Raw genomic sequence first — 19,327 nt, forward strand, 5'->3', positions numbered from 1 at the left:
TCCCCATCCCATTGACTGATGTCCCAATCATGACCCGGGAATCCAATCCAGGATCATGTGTTGAGTGTAGTTGTCATGTCTCTTTAGTCTCCTGTCAGTTCCTCAGCCTGTCCTAACCTTTCAGGATCTTAATTTTATATAGAGGTATCACATCTATATATCTATGGGTATATCTATTCAATTATATTAAAAATAATGAATTTGCAACAGTACCTCTGATTGCAACCCAATAGCACTGAGTTCATTCTAGCCTTCCTCCTCTCCTTACTTGTAACTTATTCTTCTCGAGACCCATTAATCTCCATGTATTTACAAACTATATTTTGAAGAAGATTCGATCAAACTAGGGTCTTCTGACCATCCTTAACTTACTCATCTGTGGGAGTTGCACAGGGGGTCTAGAGGGAGCAAATGTTGTTATCCATTAAATACAGCAGTTTTCAACTTGAATTTAACTTTCAACTTTGACTGCATATTAGAATCATCTGGGAGATATTTTCAAATACCCATGCCTAACCTACACCCCAGATCAATTAAATCCCAATCTCTAGGGGTGAAACCCAGTCGTCAATATTTCTTAAGCTCCCCGATTGAGTCCAACGTGAGTCAAAGTTAAGAACTAACAAAGCAGGTTTCTACCTTTATGAAGTGGGTTATATGATTAGATTATTAGCTCAAATTATATTTTTCAAAGGTAATCTATAGAAGATAATGTCAAAATGGAAACTATTGGGAGAGTCTCACATCTCCATTTTAAACTTAAAGACTTAAAGTATTTTGTTTGGGTACTTAACAGGCATTTTGTCCCTTGAAAATGCTGTAATCAGCAAAGACCTGATGACAAATATGAAATCCTGGCTAAATATTTGTGCTGTATTTGATTTTCCCTCAAGCAGCACTTCTCAAACTTTAGTGTTCATACAAATCACTTGTGTCTTGTTAAAAAGTCCATTCCGATTTAGCAGGACTGGGGTGGGGTCTGAGAGACTTTATGAAGTGATGCTAAAGTTGCTGGTCTGGAGACCATGCTTTGGTGGCAGGACCCCAGCGTCTCTGCCCTAACCATTTAGTCAATGAGTCTTAATTTGAGGGGTGTAATGAACATCTCTTTAGGCCTGATAAAACCTAGGGGCTTTCCCCAGAAAAAAAGAGTACACATGCATGTATACACCTAAGCATACAATTTCGGGGATCATGCATTCATTCAATGAATACCTATTTATGAGTACCGAGTATTTTTCTGGGTGCTAAAGATAGAGCAATGGACAAGATGGAAAATGTCCCCACCTCGTGGAGTTTTCGTTGTGGTGTCAGGGGGACAAATCACCAAGTAAGTAAACAAGGCATGTCAGGTAGTGAAACGTGCATCAGAACAGGTTCCACTGGTCGAGTGATGGACGGATTGGGTTTTGGGAGTGCGGGACTGGCTCTGTTAAACTGGTCTGTTGGTGGAGACATCTTTGACTATCAGAGACCAGAAGACCAGTATCCGGAGGAAAAGTATCCCAGGCAATAAGCTTAGAGGGCCTAAAGTAGAAATGAGCTTCGCATTTTCAAGTGGCTGGTGTTCCGGGAACAGAGCCACTGAGGGGGAGTGACAGAAGGTGACCTCAGAGGGGCGGAGGGACCAGATCATGCAGGGCCTTCTACGTCAAGGCGAGGAGGCTGCTTCCACCCCATCCACTTGTCCAAGCCTATTTTTATTTCATTTTTATTTATTAATTTTTAAAATAAATTTATTTATTTATTTTTGGCTGCGTTGTGTCTTCATTGCTGTGCGCGGGCTCCTTGTTGCGGTGACCTCTCTTGCCGCAGAGCATGGGCTCCAGGCATGCGGGCTTCAGTAGTTGTAGCTCACAGGCTCTAGAGTGCAGGCTCCGTAGTTGTGGCTCACCAGCTCTAGAGCACAGGCTCAGTAGTTGTGGCGCACGGGCTTAGTATCTCCACGACATGTGGGATCTTCCCGGACCAGGGCTCAAACCCGTGTCCCCTGCATTGACAGGCGGATTCTTAACCACTGCGCCACCAGGGAAGTCCCTGTAAAAGCCCATTTTTAGACCCTAAAGGAACCACAGCCTCCATGTCTTTTGGGGATTAAAGGCTCAAAGAATCTATCTGAAAATCCAGAAGCAGGAGGGAAGTAAGCTCAGGACAGAGCCCTTCTCTGGACCCTCCGAATGTGCTGTGGTGACTCAAGTGTGCTACCAGCCACAACAGCTCGCTGAGTTATTCTAAGTTTAACTTCCTATTTGTGAGCAGAATTTTACAAAGAGGCCTCTAGTCTTCACCCGGTCTCTGCCCACTGCAGAATGCTGGGACGTACCAGGCCTGCCCAGGATGCACTCAGAAGGCTTGGCATCTCTTTTCTTGGTTCTCCACCTTCAAATGACCCATAGTGGCTTCGTGTCAGCATCAGCTTAGTTGGCTAAGTTGTTGTGACAGCTCGGATGTGGCTTTATTCAACGTTTCACTCTGCTTTGGGGGCCTGCCTAGGGTGTGGCCATCTGAGTTTGTGCAGTCCTCATTTCTTTTTTTTTATAAATTTATTTATTTATTTATGGCTGTGTTGGGTCTTCGTTTCTGTGCGAGGGCTTTCTCTAGTTGCGGCAAGCGGGGGCCACTCTTCATCGCGGTGCGCGGGCCTCTCACTATCGCGGCCTCTCTTGTTGCGGAGCACAGGCTCCAGACGCGCAGGCTCAGTAGTTGTGGCACACGGGCCCAGTTGCTCCGCGGCATGTGGGATCTTCCCAGACCAGGGCTTGAACCCGTGTCCCCTGCATTGGCAGGCAGATTCTCAACCACTGCGCCACCAGGGAAACCCAATCCTCATTTCTGAAAGTGCCTCTTAAATGGCAATTGTCTTTTGACTCTCCTGTGTTGAGAGCTGGCTGGAGATTGTCGCAGTCTGTAAAACAGCTCCCTGATCAGGATAAAGAGGATTTTGATCCATGCTTTCATTTTCCAAGAGATCCTCTTAGGCCCCTAGATTATAGGAAGAAAAAAATGCACTGGCATTCTGCTTTCAAAAATGATTTCTAATTCATCCCTTCCTTGAAGTGAAACAGGAAATAAAGAATTTAAAACCCCAATTCTAAGTTGACAGTGGATGCATGGAAACAGCACTGGACCACAATCCCGCTGGGTGACCCTTGGAGTGGTTAAGAAAGGCAGCTCTGGCCTGTGCTGGGCCTCAACATCCTCTTCTATAATGAAGATATTGGATTTCACAAGCTTCCACATCAGGGCCAGCCGTGTAAGAGATCCTCCCTTGAAAAGAACATGCCACTCCCACCCCTATACCACACAGACCCAAAGAGTAAAACTTTGTTACACACACACACATCCCTAAAACAATCAAACTTTTTCATTGTACTATATTTTGCTTTACCAGTTTATCCCTTGGAAAATTGTTTTGTACCTATTTTGTAAGTTGAATGCTCGTCCCTCATTTTGTCAGGTGACAGTGTTTCGGGGGAGAGGAAAGGGAGTTCTGCTCTAAAACCTTAACAGCAACCAAGTTGGACAGGGCAGCCTGACAGGGCCTCTAGTCTAGAAATAATGAGGGGGCGGGGGGCCACCTTATGAGAGAAAAACAATCCCAAACACCCTATGACAAGCAGAAACCTATTGTCTCCTTCTCCCAATAGAAAGTAAACCCTTGGGCCCAGACCTTTTTTAATTCACGGCTATGTGTCTAGTGCCTACAACAGTGCCTGGCACATAGCAGGTGCTCAGGAAATATTTGTTGAATAGATGGGGGCAGGTATTAGCGCTTCAACTTTGTCCATTTTTTTTTTTTTTTTTGGCCACATCACGTGGCATGCGGGATCTTAGTTCCCCAACCAGGGATCGAACCCTCACCCCCTGCACCGGAAGCACGGAGTCTTAACCACTGGACCACCAGGGAAGTCCCAGCGCTTCAACTTTGATGACTTGTAACCGTGCCCCTCTTCCCATGGGAAAGATGCCCGGAAGCAGGCCAGGCAGGCATGGGGGTTCGAGGAGAAACAAACCTCCAGCTTTACTCCCTCCTCTATGAGCCATGAGCATTTTGAGACTGAATTTCAAAAATCTCCGAGAGAGGAGGTAGAAAAAAAACCTGTTCCATTTTTCCCAACCCACCTACCCCTTCTCCATCCCCCCACGCCCCGTTAGTAGGGTCTTGATGTGTTACAGCCCATGCTTGCTCCAACAGACGTGACTCCTAAGAATCCTATCGTGAATGATTTGTAAATGTAAGCATCCTTAACTTATCTATTATATAAATCCAGATGTTTATTAAATGTTTAAATCAAAATTATTTGTATTAAGGGTATAGATCTCACATTTTCAACAGTTTCCTACAGTTAGTACATCTTTGCTCATGCATTGAAAGCATATGAGGTTTGAACTGAAAACATTTTTTAAATGACTTAAAATTCTCATAGTTCTTTTAACAGTGTCTTCCTGATACAGTAAACCACAGCGAAAGTGACTTTAACAATGGTGGACCATTTTGGATACCATTTGCGTGTGAAAAAGACACAGAGTTTGAGTCTCTGTGGGAAATCAGATGCTAAATAGCCCCTAGAGCCCAGTAGCTGTTATGAAAGCAGAGGAATGGTAGCCACCTCCCCATTGGCCGGGGGACTTACCCAGATGTCTGGCTTTCACTTAAAAGACAGGAAGCACTGAAGTCAGTCTCCACTTCCACTCAAAGGGCAAAAGCAAAAACAGCAAAAAAGGAAGATGGCAAGACTATTGTTACTTTTCCTCCCAGGTCTTGTGGCCATATGTGCGGTGCATGGAATATTTATGGACAGACTTGCTTCCAGGAAGCTGTGTGCAGATGACGAGTGTGTCTGTAAGGACTTTTTTATGCCTTTCATTACCTTTCTATTATATAATCAAAAAAGAAATATGCAACAATAGCATAAAATCTAATTGTACTTGGAAGTGAATTTTCTCTAATGTGCATGTGATTAGCATTGTTTCTCCTGGTCTGTGCCTTTTGTGTCTTACCATGAAGAATTCACTTGGCTAAGATTCTGCTGGGTGCTGCTTTAATACCTTAGTTATCTTCTGGAACTGAACATGAGCTGTAAATTAGGAGGTATTAGTCACTCTGATTTCCTAGTTTTCTTATATGCTCTGCTTTTTTGCTGTGATAAAATCCAGGAGCCAATGTTTTTTTCTTCTAGATAAACATTTCAGTGTTTTTTTCTTCCAGATACTATTTCTCTGGCCCGAGCTCAAGAAGATTACAGTGCCCCAGACTGTAGATTCATTAACGTTAAAAAAGGGCAGTGGATCTATGTTTACTCAAAGCTGGTAAAAGAAAATGAAGCTGGAGAATTTTGGGCTGGCAGTGTAAGACGAGATTATTTAAAATATATACACATCTTGACATATGTGGCTCTTAATTTTTCCTCTGTTACGTATCTGCAATGCCTTTTAATATTTAAAACTAGCTGTTAAGAACAATATAGATGCTGTGGATACAAGTGCAAAAATTCATATATATTTGCTTTTATTGCATTTTGAAGAAACAAAGAAAATTTCATAACAAAACCAAATGTAGGTTTATTTGATGGTTTGGCAAGAAAATCTAGTCAAACACATGGGGGCTTGAACATCCCAAAGAGTTTGAAACTTATTCAAAAATATTTGAGTGGATTTGCCAAGTAAAAGTCATGTGTACTGGCAGTCAGGCTACGTTTCAATATTTTTAAGGAAACTTTAGCACCGTCTTTAATTCCAAAGAATCTGCTTTCTTCAGTTAAAACATGCAGGGGTGGGCCCTAGGGAGGGATGAAGCCGGATTGATTTACTGTCCTCCACTACAGCTGCAGCTCCAGCTCCAGAGATAAATTCTCAAGTAATAAAGAATTAAATCTTAGATTCACTCAAGACCTGTTCATTTGAATTTTTAAAAAGAGTCCTTTAAAAGTCCTTTAAAATAACAGTGTCTGTTTACCTTTTTTAAAAAGGTACAGACTTTATTTATGGGTTCCAAAAAAGATTTCAGGCAGCTCACAAGATTGCATAGAGAAATGCTAAAGTAGGGAGACCAGTAAGATTAGGCCACAAAAGAACACACACACAATTTCTGTGGGTTGACTTAGTTGCTGTGAGCAAACTTCAAATTTGGGTCTGAGCCCCCCAGAATCCAGACTGAGAAGCAAGGCATTGGCAGTTATGTAATTCTCATGGATAGCGAAGAGGATGCCTGAGGGTTTCTAAAAGAGGACTCACATCAGCTTTCCCCTCACTGTTACACTTCTGGGCACTCAGGTTTATGGCGATCAACCTGAGGACGAGATGGGAACTGTGGGTTATTTCCCCAGCAACTTGGTCCAGGAGCAACATGTGTACCAAGAAGCCACCAAGGAAGTTCCCACCACGGTAAGCGTCTCTGGGGGTGCCAGGGAAGGACTCAGATCTCAAGGTAATGTAGATGTAGGCAGGTGTGAATAATGCATCATGCAACTTACAAGATGCATCAAGCAAAGCCCCCCGACACTTTCAGTGGTGACATCTCTAGACAATGAGATTTGGGGGAGTATTTATACCTACTATCAATGTTGAAAGGTTAGTGAAATTTCTCTACCAACCCCCTTTGTTTTAGATGCAAGTTATCCTGGAAAGGGCTCCATGTCACAAAGAAAGAAACCAACATAATATTAACTGACTCTTACTGATGGGTACACTTGTTGACTAAAGACTTGGGCTGAGAAAAATATCAGCACCTGTATTTAACAAAATCAAAACATTCTGGAAAATTTTTGAATGCCTACTTTTGTGATAGATAGACTCTACTTATGCATGAAAAAAAAAATTTTACTCTTCCTAATGCCCTGGGGTCTTGTATACCCAGAACAGAAATAAAAGATCCCCTTTGAGCTACTTTGCAAGGTGGTTGTTTTGAAACGATTCTCCTGGAGCTAACTGCTGTGCAAAATAACTTCAAAACATTGCCCAACCTACATAAATGCGACTCACTTGTCACCATGTCTTAGCATTGAGCTTGAATGTGTCAAATAACCATAAATTAAAAGTGTATTTGAGAATCTTCACTTTAAGTAGTTTTTGACTTAGAGTAATACTTGTGTCATACACTTTGGGGTTCAGACTTTGCTTATTTTAAATCCAAATTACCCTTTGATTACATATGATTTGAAATAAAGAATCTACATCTGTTTTCTGGCCCTGCATGCTCAGCTCAATCTTTTTTTGCTTTTGTTTTTTTCCAGGATATTGACTTCTTCTGCGAGTAAGAAGTTAGACAAATTTGCAGATAGAAAGGAAACACCAAAAACAAAGAAAAAAGCAAAAATAACCAAAAAATACATGTCCCTAATTTCTGACTTTTGTTTCAAGGGTTTGCCTTGGGGCTGGAGATGGCAGATAAAGGGGAGGGGAGGGCGGGAGGGGAGAGGAAGGAGGGGGAAAGGGCAGGGGGGAGGGGGTGTTCTCCTAGCCTGGTCTTCCCACCCACTGGGTCAGGGTGACCTTTGGCTAAGTGGATGAATTGAAAGTAGAGAATTATTTTTCAGCCTAGGGCATCTTCTCTTACACAGGGATCATATAGAAGATAGCTCACTTATAGTTATTTCTAAATAGTAATTCTTCCAAGCTCTTTGGAGCCCCATATAGACTTAGGTCATAGGTCTTTTCTTTGGACATGATGTTTTCTACTTATTTGGTCTCTCTGGCCAGTTGGAGTATTATAATGTACCCAAAGGGGCTATGTCATCAAGGAGTATTCTAGGATTGTTGTTACTTTTAATATTTGATGCCTTTGGGATGTGAAGCTGTTGGGGAAGAAAAAGAGCTGTTTGGACTCATAGATGTTTGGACTATGCCTCTAAATTTCTCTTTAAAAAAATGGCTCACAAATTATTTCAGTTGAATCATTTTACCTTCTAAATGATCAATTTACCTCTCCCCAAATTTTAAATAATTTTAAATTTTAATTTTAATAAATTAAAAAATTTAAATTTTAGTAAGTGGTGGTGGGGTGCTTTATGAAATATGTGCAATGGAATAGTTTCCCCTTATTATGTGCTGTTACTGGATATTATTCAATCTTCAAGTCAAAATATACAGAAAATAAAGTCTATGGGTTCTTTTCTCCACTTCTATTTCAACTTCGAATTTCCTCTTCCTGTGCAAATTCCCCCAGTCAAGGATGACGTGTTAAGAAATCTGGTGAGGGCTTCCCTGGTGGTGCAGTGGTTGGGAGTCTGTCTGCCAATGCAGGGGACAGGGGTTCGAGCCCTGGTCCGGGAGGATCCCACATGCCGCGGAGCGGCTAGGCCCGTGCGCCACAACTGCTGAGCCTGCGCTCTAGAGCCCGCGAGCCACAACTACTGAAGTCTGCATGCCTAGAGCCCGTGCTCCGCAACGGGAGAGGCCACCGCAATGAGAGGCCCGCGTACCGCAATGAAGAGTAGCCCCCGCTCATAGCAGCTACAGAAAGCCCACGTGCAGCAATGAAGACCCAATGCAGCCAAAAATAAATAAATTAAAAAAAAAAAAAAAAAAGAAATCTGGTGAGAGGATACAGGTTTGGTGGTCCTGATGGACCCACAAGTTTTTCTACATTTAACTGGAAATCGGCTTTGATTGTGTATTACTAATGTAATCCTTTTAATGTAGTCATGAGCTTTTGTTTGTTTACATGTAATGTAACATGTTAAAATGCCTGTGCTACACTCAAAATTTTTTTCACAATTTCTGAGTTTAAAAAATTTTTTTAAAAACACTTTCACCTTGAGGAATAGAAAGTCTGGGAGGTGGGGTTTGGGAATAGGGTTTGTTCCTCAGTTTTCTGGGGTCTGAGCATTCCACAAGCCTGAAGAGAAGGGCATTTAGGACAAGTTGGAGGCTTGGACTCCAGAGTCATTTTCCAGCTGTGCCCATTGCGACTTTAGGTGAATATGTTTTTGCCAAACTCTTAGGGAAGTCAGTCAAATAAAATGGTACCCCACCCCCAAGAAAAAGCCCCCCAAACCCAAACCCAAACCTACTATTATTTTTCTATCTCACTTTATTCCATAAAAGATTTCATGCAACATCTAGAGCTCTCAACACAATTTTAGGCTAAGAGGCATTTATCCAACCTCTGTTTCTATCTGCCTCTTACTTGCTGGCCCTCCATCCCAGACACTCCATCACCCCTCAAGACACCCAGCACCCCCATTGTGCCCTCAGTCTGCCCAAAACCCCTATCTGTCTGGCTTCAGGCATCCAGCCTGGAGTGCCCCAGGCACAGGGCTTCAGCTATAGGCTCCCTCCTGGCCCAAATCTGCTCCCACCCCCAGAACTGGTCTCATGTAGGACTTCGAGGTCATTGACTGATTTAAATCTTCTGGGGGCTTATCTGCAGTAAAAGAATGAAAGCACTTGCAGGAACTTTAAACACCATCTTTAGGCTCTGGGAAAGCAAAATGCCATCCCTGGACCAGCAGCAGGATGGCCTCACCTGGAAGCTGGTTAGAAAGCAGAGTCTCAGGGCCCACTGCAGACCTTCTGAATCAAGATCTGCATTTTAACAAGACCCTCAGGGATTCATGGACACATGTAGGAAGAGAAAAACTTCCTTCTACTCTTCTAGGCTCTGTGGCTGGACATAAGAGTTAAAACTGGTGTAGGATAGATGAATAGGGGAAAAGCATACACATTTAATTCCGTAAGACTTCTGCTTATGGAAGAATAAGGAAACAATACGGGGAGTGGACATGACTGGCGTAGACAAGTCGATTCCAGGAGCCCACTTAGGGCAAGTGGGAGACTGCCTAGAGCAGGACTACTCAGAGTGGGTACCAGCGCAGGACGAGGCCAGTACAGAAAGCCATCAAAGGTGAAAAGAGTCAGGGCATGGTGGACGCTGGCAGGCAAAAACCTGAAATCTTGTTTAAGGGATGTGTGGGATCGGTGGCTCAGAAAAGTTGGGTGATGAGAACAGAGCCCAGGGCACCATGGAAGAATGTGGGATGTACATGTCAGTGCCGCCGTTTCCTAGCCGTGCCTGCCTGAATATGGTTCTAACCTCTCGGGACCTCTGTTTTCTTGACTATAAAAGGCCTTAGGGACTTCCCTGGCAGTCCAGTAGTTAAGACTCCGCGCTTCCACCGCAGGGGGCGCAGGTTCTATCCCTGGTTGGGGAACTAAGATCCCGCATGCCGTGCAGCACGGCCAAAAAATAAAAGGGGTTAAAAATAAATAAATAAATAAATAAAATAAAAGGGGTTAATGACAACTTCGTGACTGAGTTGTTGCAAGTTTTAAATACAATGTGTGCACAGGGTCTGCACATGGTAGGGCCCCTACGTGGCAGCCACTATTATCTGACCCAAGAGGGCTGCATGAGAATGGCCGTCACTCCTGGAGTTGTGCTCTAACCCTCCAGATGCTTCACTGATCAGAAACTGCAGTTCCCCATCGGACCATCTGGAATGTCTACATCAAAGATATTTGTAACATTTTCCAGATTGCATACTTTTTTGTAGTATCATTTTTTAAAAAAAAAAAATCACCTGAAATTCTCATAGTCCCAAATCATTCCACCAGCCATTCAGGGATATGGTGTACAATATACGTGTATAATTTAGATTTGAGATCCCAGTTCTGGCCACAGCCCTTCATCAACACCAGCATGTGAGGGTCACCACACCTTATAAAGATCAACATATATAATTTGCTCACCCATGAAACCTAGAGCCAGATGGGTTTCAGCCGTAAACTAATCGTATTTAGGCTCAGCCAAGTAGGGTTGTCTCATTTGTATATCGCCATCCTAGCAGGGGTGTAAATAACAATGCCTCTTGGGAAATCCACCTCAGAAAGGGGGTGCCCCACCAGAGCGTGAGTACTTCGGGTCTGCACCTTGATGGCACTTGCTGTATCTGCAGAGACGTATGCTGTCTCTCTGCTCTCTGGATGCTGGAAGTTCAGGTCTCTGGCCAGACATTTTGACCCTCACTCTGTTGAGAGCCTTGTACAAGACCCAAAGCACATGACAGTGCAGGCAGCCACTGGGAAGAGAGGACGCCTCCTCGGATCACAACAGAGACCCAGGTGGAGACTGAGGTACTGTGGTTTCCACTCCTTCTTGAAAAAGGTATGCATGAGCAGAATGTATACTAATGAGGAGGTTATTCTGTATAGATTACTAGAGTACATGATGTTATATTGGATACACTTTTGTTATGTCAAATGTAATAAATACAAGTAATCCAAACAGGCTGCACTTGGTTCATGTCTCATGTTATGTCAAAGCCAGTGGAATTCCTGCAATGGGAATCATTGTAGATTTCAGACCCCTTGTGACTCTTCCACATTGTGTGGGACGAAGGCTCAGACTTCTGTTGCTTGTGTCACCATGTTTGTGTCATTTAACCTCTTGCATGTGGGAATAATAATGCCTTTGAGAATGATAATAACTAACTTTGAGGGTAATTATGAGAATTAAATTAAATTAGATAGTGTTTGTAAAATCACACAGCACAGTGCACAGTACACAGTAGGCGTGTAATAAATGCTAGTAAAATTAACTTTTTTAATTTAAGAGGCTTTTAAAACATTTTTGAAACCTTGGAAGAACTACAGATTTTTTTTTAAGTGAAACGAAAGTATATCTTGAGCATCTTTTCTTTCCAGAACACTTCTGTTTTTCTCCATAGGTTTTTTGAAGTTGTTTGCAAGACATTCTGCAAATACTTAGCACAAAGATGCAGACACACAGGCACGCGCACGCACACACACACACACACAAGCTTGACAACTGTTATATTTAATGTCTGGGATGGTACCTCTTCCCTGCCTTCATTACCAGGGAAATGTCTCTGGTGCTCTGTCAAAGAAACATTTAAAAACACCTGGGCACCAGGGAGATACTGTCCCCTTATAAGCCTCAGTGCTCTCTTTCTTCAAATTCTTCCCTCTCTCACCCTCCTGCGTCCTCAAAGGATGTTGCAAATGGCAGGAGACCATCAGACTCTCCCTGCTATCTGATGCCCAGCCAAGAGTGACTTCACTTGATTTCAGCTGCTCCTTCTGAGTGCCTGCAATTGTGATGTATCCTTGGGATGACTAATAAATTAGTGGCTAGAGGTCTTTTGGAGTAAATCCCTTGCAGTCCTGCAGAAACTATTAAGGTTGACCTAATTAACGAGTCCATTGTTCTGCAAGGCACCTCATTTTCAGAGTACAGGCTTCAGAATTCCCTCTCTTGGCTATTTCCCTGGAACAAACATTCAGCAAAAGGCAAGAAAAGGCAATTTAAGGCAGGGCTTTGATTACCTGCTGAAAGCACCCTGAGCTCATCTCTCCCCACCACTGGGCAGCATATTACTAATGTAATAGCGTTCTTTTCTGTTAAAAGTCATACCTCTTGTTCAAGGAAGGGGCTGGTGGCTGGGGGAGCTGCTTTTTTTTTTTTTTTTTTAAGTAAATATCTCTCTCTCTTTTTAAAATATTTATTTATTTTATTTATTTATTTTCCTTATTTATTATTATTATTTTTTTGGCTGCGTTGGGTCTTAGTTGCAGCACACAGGATATTTTTGTGGCGTGCGGGATCTTTTTCGTTAGGGCGCGTGGCCTGCTCAGGTTTCTCTCTAGCTGTGGAGCGGGCTCCAGGGCGCATGGGCTCTGTAGTTTGTGGCACGTGGGCTCTCTAGTTGAGGCGCGCGATCTCAGTAGTTGTGGCGCGTGGGCTTAGTTGCCCACCCCACCCCCCACCCCGGCATGTGGGATCTTAGTTCTCCAACTAGCAATCGAACCCACGTCCCCTGCGTTGGAAGGATTCTTTACCACTGGACTGCCAGGAGAGTCCCAGGCAAGCTGCTTTTGCTCTCTGCAAACCTGCAAGAGGTAAATCAGAATCCCCATCAGATATTAAGATTAGAGATCCATCTTTGCAATTCCTGGCCGTGAATTCATAAGACCCTTTCCTAACCAGGCCTAACAAGGGTTTTTTCCAACTTGCTATGTGAAATGGCAAAGTGAAACGGAGTAACTGAGGTGATTGTCAGGATGGTCAGGCCTCCAGTCAACTTCTACCACAAGCATCCATATTTTAGGGTCCCCAACCCCTTCCCTGCCCCAATGGCTTTTGTGAAGACACAGTTTGTGCAAAAAATACTTGAGTCACAGTTGACTTAGTTCATCGTTCACAGTGTGGTTAAATTCAGCAGCTGGTTTTGTGCAGTCAAGTTTTAGAAAACCCTAGAATATTTCATAAGCTTAGAAAAAGGCAAACTGAAGGTGTCAGTGCCTTTAGTGTCACACGCTCCTGACCCTTGATAAGTGTGGGCATTTATTGCTTCTCGTGTTTATTGGCTGTGCCCTCATGGATCCAGTTCAATACAGGGAAATAGGAAGCTAGTTCATGTAGTATTTAAACAAATCTCTGGAGGGAGTGGGTATTTCAGCTCTGAATGGAAAGAAGACATAGGAGCCAGCACTAGGAAGAAAAAAATCTCATTTCTTCAACAAGCAGACTTATCTATCTGAAATGCTGAAAAAAAAGAGAGAAAGGAAAATCACACAAACTAATACTATTCCATGTTCTACGCTTGAAATACAATTTTCGTGACTTAAAGGCCTTTCCATGCTACGACGTCTTCTCAGCTGTGTCACCTACAAATACCGTGGTGTAGCGGTAATTTAATTAGGAAAATGATCTATTGATCCACACGCTTTACATAACCTACACTCTAACCCATTATTAACAAAGACAGGGAAGGCTCCCCAACCCATGATTTAAATATTTTTCTAAATGGAAATGACTATTCTGTCACATGTGAGCAATTGTTTTAATCATTTTTCTCAAGAGTACGCTACGCTAAAGTCAGTGTGTTTTGGAGGTAAAAAATGAGCTTGTGTTGTTAACATCTCCCCCTCCTTCTCCCCCCGCCCCGCCCCCATCTCTTTTTACCCTCTCTCTCCCTTTTGTTTGAGCCATCCTATGTCAAGCTGGGGAAAAAAAAAAAAAAAAAAATCGCATGCCGGCTTTTCAATTTCTACAAACCCAAGGCAGAAAACCTGAGTCATGGTCCCTGGACCCACTGTCACTCAGCCCTTGTCAATGCTCTCCTGACTCCAAAATGACTGAAGGGTTGTTTAATCTGCTCCTGGATCTTTCCCTGAGCCTTAGGTTACTAGTATCAATGCCAGCATAAATGGATTAGCAGACAAAAGCTTGAATCTTGACTCCCAAGGACCGCAAGAGACTCATTGGTTCCCAGAACCAGCCTCAGCCGGGCTCAGAGGGACAGCAGACAGAGAACAGGTCAGCTGGATAGACCCGCGATGCTGGTCAGGAAAAGGCAGGTGGGCGCTGGGGCCACTCTGGGTAATTGAGTTCCCAAATCCCACTGTTACCTGAAGCAGACAGATAGATGATCACGGGGGAAAGGAACCAACTTTTTTTGCGCATCAACTGTAAACCAGTGTCTTGGATGAGGTTCCCCAGAAGCAGACCCTGGGATGAGGATTCATGTACAGTGATTTATGGAAGAATGACTTCCAGGGGAAGCAGATGAGGGAGACAGGGGCAGCAGGAAGGCGGCAGGGGGTGGGGGTGGGGGGCAGGGGGGACGGTGTGGAGGGGTGCAGTTCAACAGGGAGCAAACCAGGAAAGGCCTTGAAGCCATTGCTCCAGCCTCGACCCACCCAGGGCTCAGGTGCAGGAAGTGACATTTCGGGGGCCATCCAGACCGAGTCAAGGGAGCTGAGTGTTCTTTTGGCCCATCCGTCATTGATTAAGGGTTGCAGTGGTGGGACATCATCGCAAGGCAGTTCTGGTTCTCTCTGCATTAGGGCAAAGCGGACTGGAGGAGGCCATAGGTGCTGAGATGCATGAACAACACTACAGTGGCGTTCAGGGGCGTTTCGGGGGAGCACGAACTTTATCTGCTGTAGTCCCAGCTCTGCACAAGGCGCTCCATTTCACTTCACCCTCACAGCATCCTATCCCTACTTTATCCTTTGTGAGCAGGAGGAGGCTAATCTAGTCTCTGATTTCCTCCTCAACCTGCTCCCGCGGACCCTGAAACTTTCTGATGTGTGTTACTGAGAAACCTTGGTGGGACCAGGGTGACATCTAGTGGTGAACTTGGGATCTGGCCTACAGAGAGAGACGTTTCTAAACTTGAGTCTGCAAGTCAGGGTGTGAGCGTCCTTCACAGCATTCAGAATCAACAGTATCGGGGCGCCTCCACCCCTCCCCTCCATCACACACACTCTAAAAGTCTGCTTGTCCCATGGCATAGATCGGGGTATTAATACACCGTTACTGCTTACCTTGTAATAAATTCAACTGATTTAAAAATTCACACATTAGGGGAACACTGACTTTTCACTTTCAGACTCATTTTGCATGTTTGCCTTGGATATGGAGCCCTGCAGAGTTTATAGATTGTTTTAGTTGATTTAATTCATTTATAGGAAAGCAGCAATAGCACCTTGAGCTCAGAGTAGAAGCTTCTCTAGAAAACATTTAATACAACCCACAGCCCCCTCCAGGGGCTGAAGGCATAAGACTCAGCATCCCAGATCACTTTTTTGTAAAGTGTAGGGGCAGGGATCTATAGCCAGACAACCTGGCTTCAAGATCACAGGCTGCCCTCGGCACCACGCTGGAATAAGGTCAAAGGAAAGAAAGTCTGGATTTCTACTTGATCTAATAGGGTGGTTCTCTACTTGAGGGTACTTTGACCCCATTCCCCAATCTTGGAGACATTTGGCAATGTCTGGAGACATTTTTCTTTTTATTGAAATATAGTTGATTTACAATGCTGTGTTAGTTTCAGGTGTACAGCAAAGTGATTCAGTTACATATATATTCTTTTTCGGATTCTTTTCCATTATAGGTCATTACAAGATATTGAATAGAGTTCCCTGTGCTATACAGTAAGACCTTGTTTTTTATCTATTTTATATATAGTAGTTTGTATCTGCTAATCCCAAACTCCTAATTTATCCCTCCCCCACCCCCTTCTCCCTTTGGTAACCATGTTTGTTTTCTATGTGAGTTTGTTTCTGTTTTGTAAATAAGTTCATTCGTATCTGGAGACATTTTTGATTGTCACAACTGGAGCAGGGCACTACTGGCCTCTAGTGGGCAGAAGCCAGTGATGCTGTTAAACATCCTATAAAGTACAAGAAAGCCCCCAGCCAAGAATTATCCAGACCCAAATGGCAATAGCGTCCAGGTTAAGAAAGTCTATGGTAAGGGGTGCTATTAATCGATAAATGAAGTTTGAAAGAATAACAAATCCTAGGAAGGCCTAAGCAATTACCTTGGGTTGTGCTTGTTTCCCGAGTCCAATCTAGGTTGTATTTGTTTTGTAAGGAACCATTAGGTAGAGCTGGATACCTGAAAAAATGGGTCTGTGTGAACTTATCCTGACACGCATACCCCACACCTTATGACACAGCACAGAGAACATCCATTTTGCAATCGGCCTGTTACAAATGACCATTGGCAAATCCCTTTCTCCATGATCTTAAACACAGTCTTTTTGCTTCATGCTCTAGCTCTGCATGCCCCTGCTCCCCATGTAACATTTCACCAAATGCCCTTCATCAGCTCTGGGAGGGCTCAGGGCTGGTGAAGGGCTGACACATGATGGGGGCTGCAAGCTATTTGCATTTCTTCCAGCATTTAGTTTCAGTCCTAGAGGACTAGGAGACTGCTTAATTGCTTTTCAAACAGCTATCATGTCCTCCTAGCTTTACAGCTTCTTCCAGAAGATGATTATAATACCCTATTATTTCTCAAGCAAAAATAGCGCTCTCTTACCCTTCAGTAATGCATGCATTGTCAATTTCAATAGCACCAGCTGCCTTTACCTAACGCGGATCTCTCTTCCCCTTTACTTCTCCTTTGCTATTGTCATCCTGTTTAACCTTTGTCGGGAGAGCTACCTAGGCACACAGTTATAGAGTCTTTGTACATCTGTGGCTACAATTAAAATTTAAACACAGCACATTTAGCCTAAGGTTGACATTTCTCATTCCATAGAGGAAGAATTTACTTAAACATTGATAGCTAAATGTGTGATGGACTTTTCAGTGCGCACTTCAATTCTGAGAAGGAGAGAAAGATATCACACAGCTCTCATCTGTTAGAATTGTGGGTTTGTTTTAAAAAGATATGTAATTGGAGACCTACAGCCGAATTTGAAATTGGTTACTTTATCTCACAGAGGAAGCATAAATGAATGTAGACTTTTGAATGAAATCCAAACTTAACCTCTGCTTATCATGGCTCACGAGCTTGAACGGGGCTGCTGTGATTTTTCTTTTTTTTTTTTTTGAAGCTGCTATTGAATTTAAGTTTAAAAGAAAGAAAACATTCCTGCCCTTCTCTGTAAAATCTCCTGCCTTCATGTAACAGAATACTATAATTTTCAAAATGGACAATCTGAAAAACAGGAAAGCAAAAGATGGCTGACATACAAACTACGGGATGGAATTTGAGTTTGGGTCCTGCAAATCCTACACTCCACGCCTTCTCCCCTCCCGAGACTCCTGACAAGGGAGGGGCAACCACAAGGTGAAAGAACCAAGTGAGTTGCAAAATATCAGCTTAATTAACCACTAGGCAAGCATCCAAAGATGCCCGCATCCCTGGTACAGGGCTTCTGAGGCACAGGCTGGATTGAAGAGTGTGGCTCAGATGGGAAGTAAGGTTTCTGCATTCCTGCTTCCTTGAGTCTCGGTCACCTGGGTCTGTGGCACAGGATTACACTGACCGTGTGGACAAATGGCGGATCCCACTCAACTACAAATGGAGAAGTCACGCAATAGAGAGAGGAAGCAGAGCAGATGCTCCTGACACCTGGCCCATGACAACTGCATCTCTGCCAGATGGCCTTTTTGGTCACTGGAGTTTGCTCTACACTTTCAGGGTGGTCTGGAAGTACCAGAGGATTGACACCCCCTAGAAGGATACCTTAACAAGTGATGGATGGGGGTTGGTGTGTCATTTATCAGCACTCCACCCTTGGAGGGGATAACTCCTAGATGTATAGTCTACACTAGATGTCCCAAGTGAAACTGAGGTCCAAGTGCCCATAGGGATGATTTCCTTGATAACACACCCCTTGTGACTGTCTTCTCCTCCCTGCCTCACTTTCCCACTTCCCTATCTTGAACCCTGGAATCACCATCCCAAAGAAATTACTTCCGCTCCTATCCTTGTTTCAGGGTCTGTTTCTCAGGAAACCTAAACCAAGACAAAAAGGATGACTGGTTCCATCTTTAACAGGCAGGCCCTCTCCAGAGAAACTGGAAGCAAAACTGAACATAGGAAGAAGGCCTGGTGTGCAAAGATGCAGGAGGCGAAAAAGAAGGTCGGGCAGAGCTGTATGTCTTCCAAGCCCAGTGGTCCCCACGCACTAGTAGAACTTGGCTTAGTGAGCATCTCAGCTTCTGACCAATAAGATTTGCAATTCCTTCTCCAGTCAGGGAAGAGATGGTGGAAGGCAGAATGGTAGAAATGTTGGGATTTTCCCCTCAGGCCCCCATCCCAGACCACCCTCCAAAAATAGAAAAAAGCCAAAACAAAAAGATTCCCCTCCCAACAGCTCAGGTTTGTCCCAGGCTACTCCCACTTCAGAGTGGCAAACATTCCACGCTGTCTATGGTCAGAATCCCCTGCAAGCTCCTATCCCTGCAGGAGGATAGAATAATATTTGACTTCCAGACACCTATCGCTTTCAGATTCATTGCAGTGGGACTTACTATTCAAACAAGATAGTTCTTCAATTCCTCCCCTTCCTGGTATGAACAGGATTCCGAGCTATGAAAAACTACTGCAGCCTTTTGAGTGTGTTTTATTAAAAGGTAAGATTATGCTTGAAGCAAAGTTTAGGCAAACATTGGCTTAATGCCTTAGTACTCAACAGGCAGGGAATATTTTCTCAAGTCAGGAAGCTGAATAAAATGGCTGCTAGGTTAAGAAAGGTCTGTACTTAAAGGTCAAACCAAAATATAATGGGAAAGATAAAAACAGTTTGAAATAGGATTTTTTTTAAGAAAAAAAAAAGGGGGGAAACTTGTTCTAGGTGGAGATTTATTCTTTCAAAGTTTCAAAACTTCATGCATCAGTTTTATTTTTTTTTTTAAATTATTTATTTATTTATTTTTGGCTGTGTTGGGTCTTCATTGCTGCACACGGGCTTTCTCTAGTTGCAGTGAGCGGGGGCTACTCTTCGTTGCAGTGTGCAGGCTTCTCATTGCGGTGGCTTCTCTTGTTGTGGAGTATGGGCTCTAGGCATGTGGCTTCAGTAGTTGTGGCACACGGGCTTAGTTGCTCCGCAGCATGTGGGAT

General features: G+C 43.6%; 1 protein-coding gene across 1 annotated transcript; it reads left to right on the forward strand.

Moving 5' to 3' along the window:
• Positions 1-4,701: 4,701 nt before the first annotated feature.
• OTOR (otoraplin) lies at positions 4,702-7,377 on the forward strand. The gene is made up of 4 exons (XM_068524896.1): positions 4,702-4,843; positions 5,210-5,349; positions 6,274-6,384; positions 7,233-7,377. The coding sequence occupies exons 1-4, from the start codon at positions 4,729-4,731 to the stop codon at positions 7,254-7,256; spliced, it is 390 nt and encodes a 129-aa protein (XP_068380997.1). The 5' UTR covers positions 4,702-4,728; the 3' UTR covers positions 7,257-7,377.
• The last annotated feature ends 11,950 nt before the right edge of the window (positions 7,378-19,327 follow it).

This window comes from Eschrichtius robustus, chromosome 16 (genome assembly GCF_028021215.1).
Source record: "Eschrichtius robustus isolate mEscRob2 chromosome 16, mEscRob2.pri, whole genome shotgun sequence".
Classification (NCBI taxonomy): Eukaryota; Metazoa; Chordata; class Mammalia; order Artiodactyla; family Eschrichtiidae; genus Eschrichtius; species Eschrichtius robustus.

Excerpts from the sequence above, each read along its gene's own strand:
- OTOR (XM_068524896.1), top strand. The coding sequence starts at position 4,729 with ATGGCAAGACTATTGTTACTTTTCCTCCCAGGTCTTGTGGCCATATGT. Across the intron at positions 5,350-6,273 it reads GAGAATTTTGGGCTGGCAGT|GTTTATGGCGATCAACCTGA; the intron begins GTAAGACGAGAT and ends CTGGGCACTCAG. Across the intron at positions 6,385-7,232 it reads CCAAGGAAGTTCCCACCACG|GATATTGACTTCTTCTGCGA; the intron begins GTAAGCGTCTCT and ends GTTTTTTTCCAG.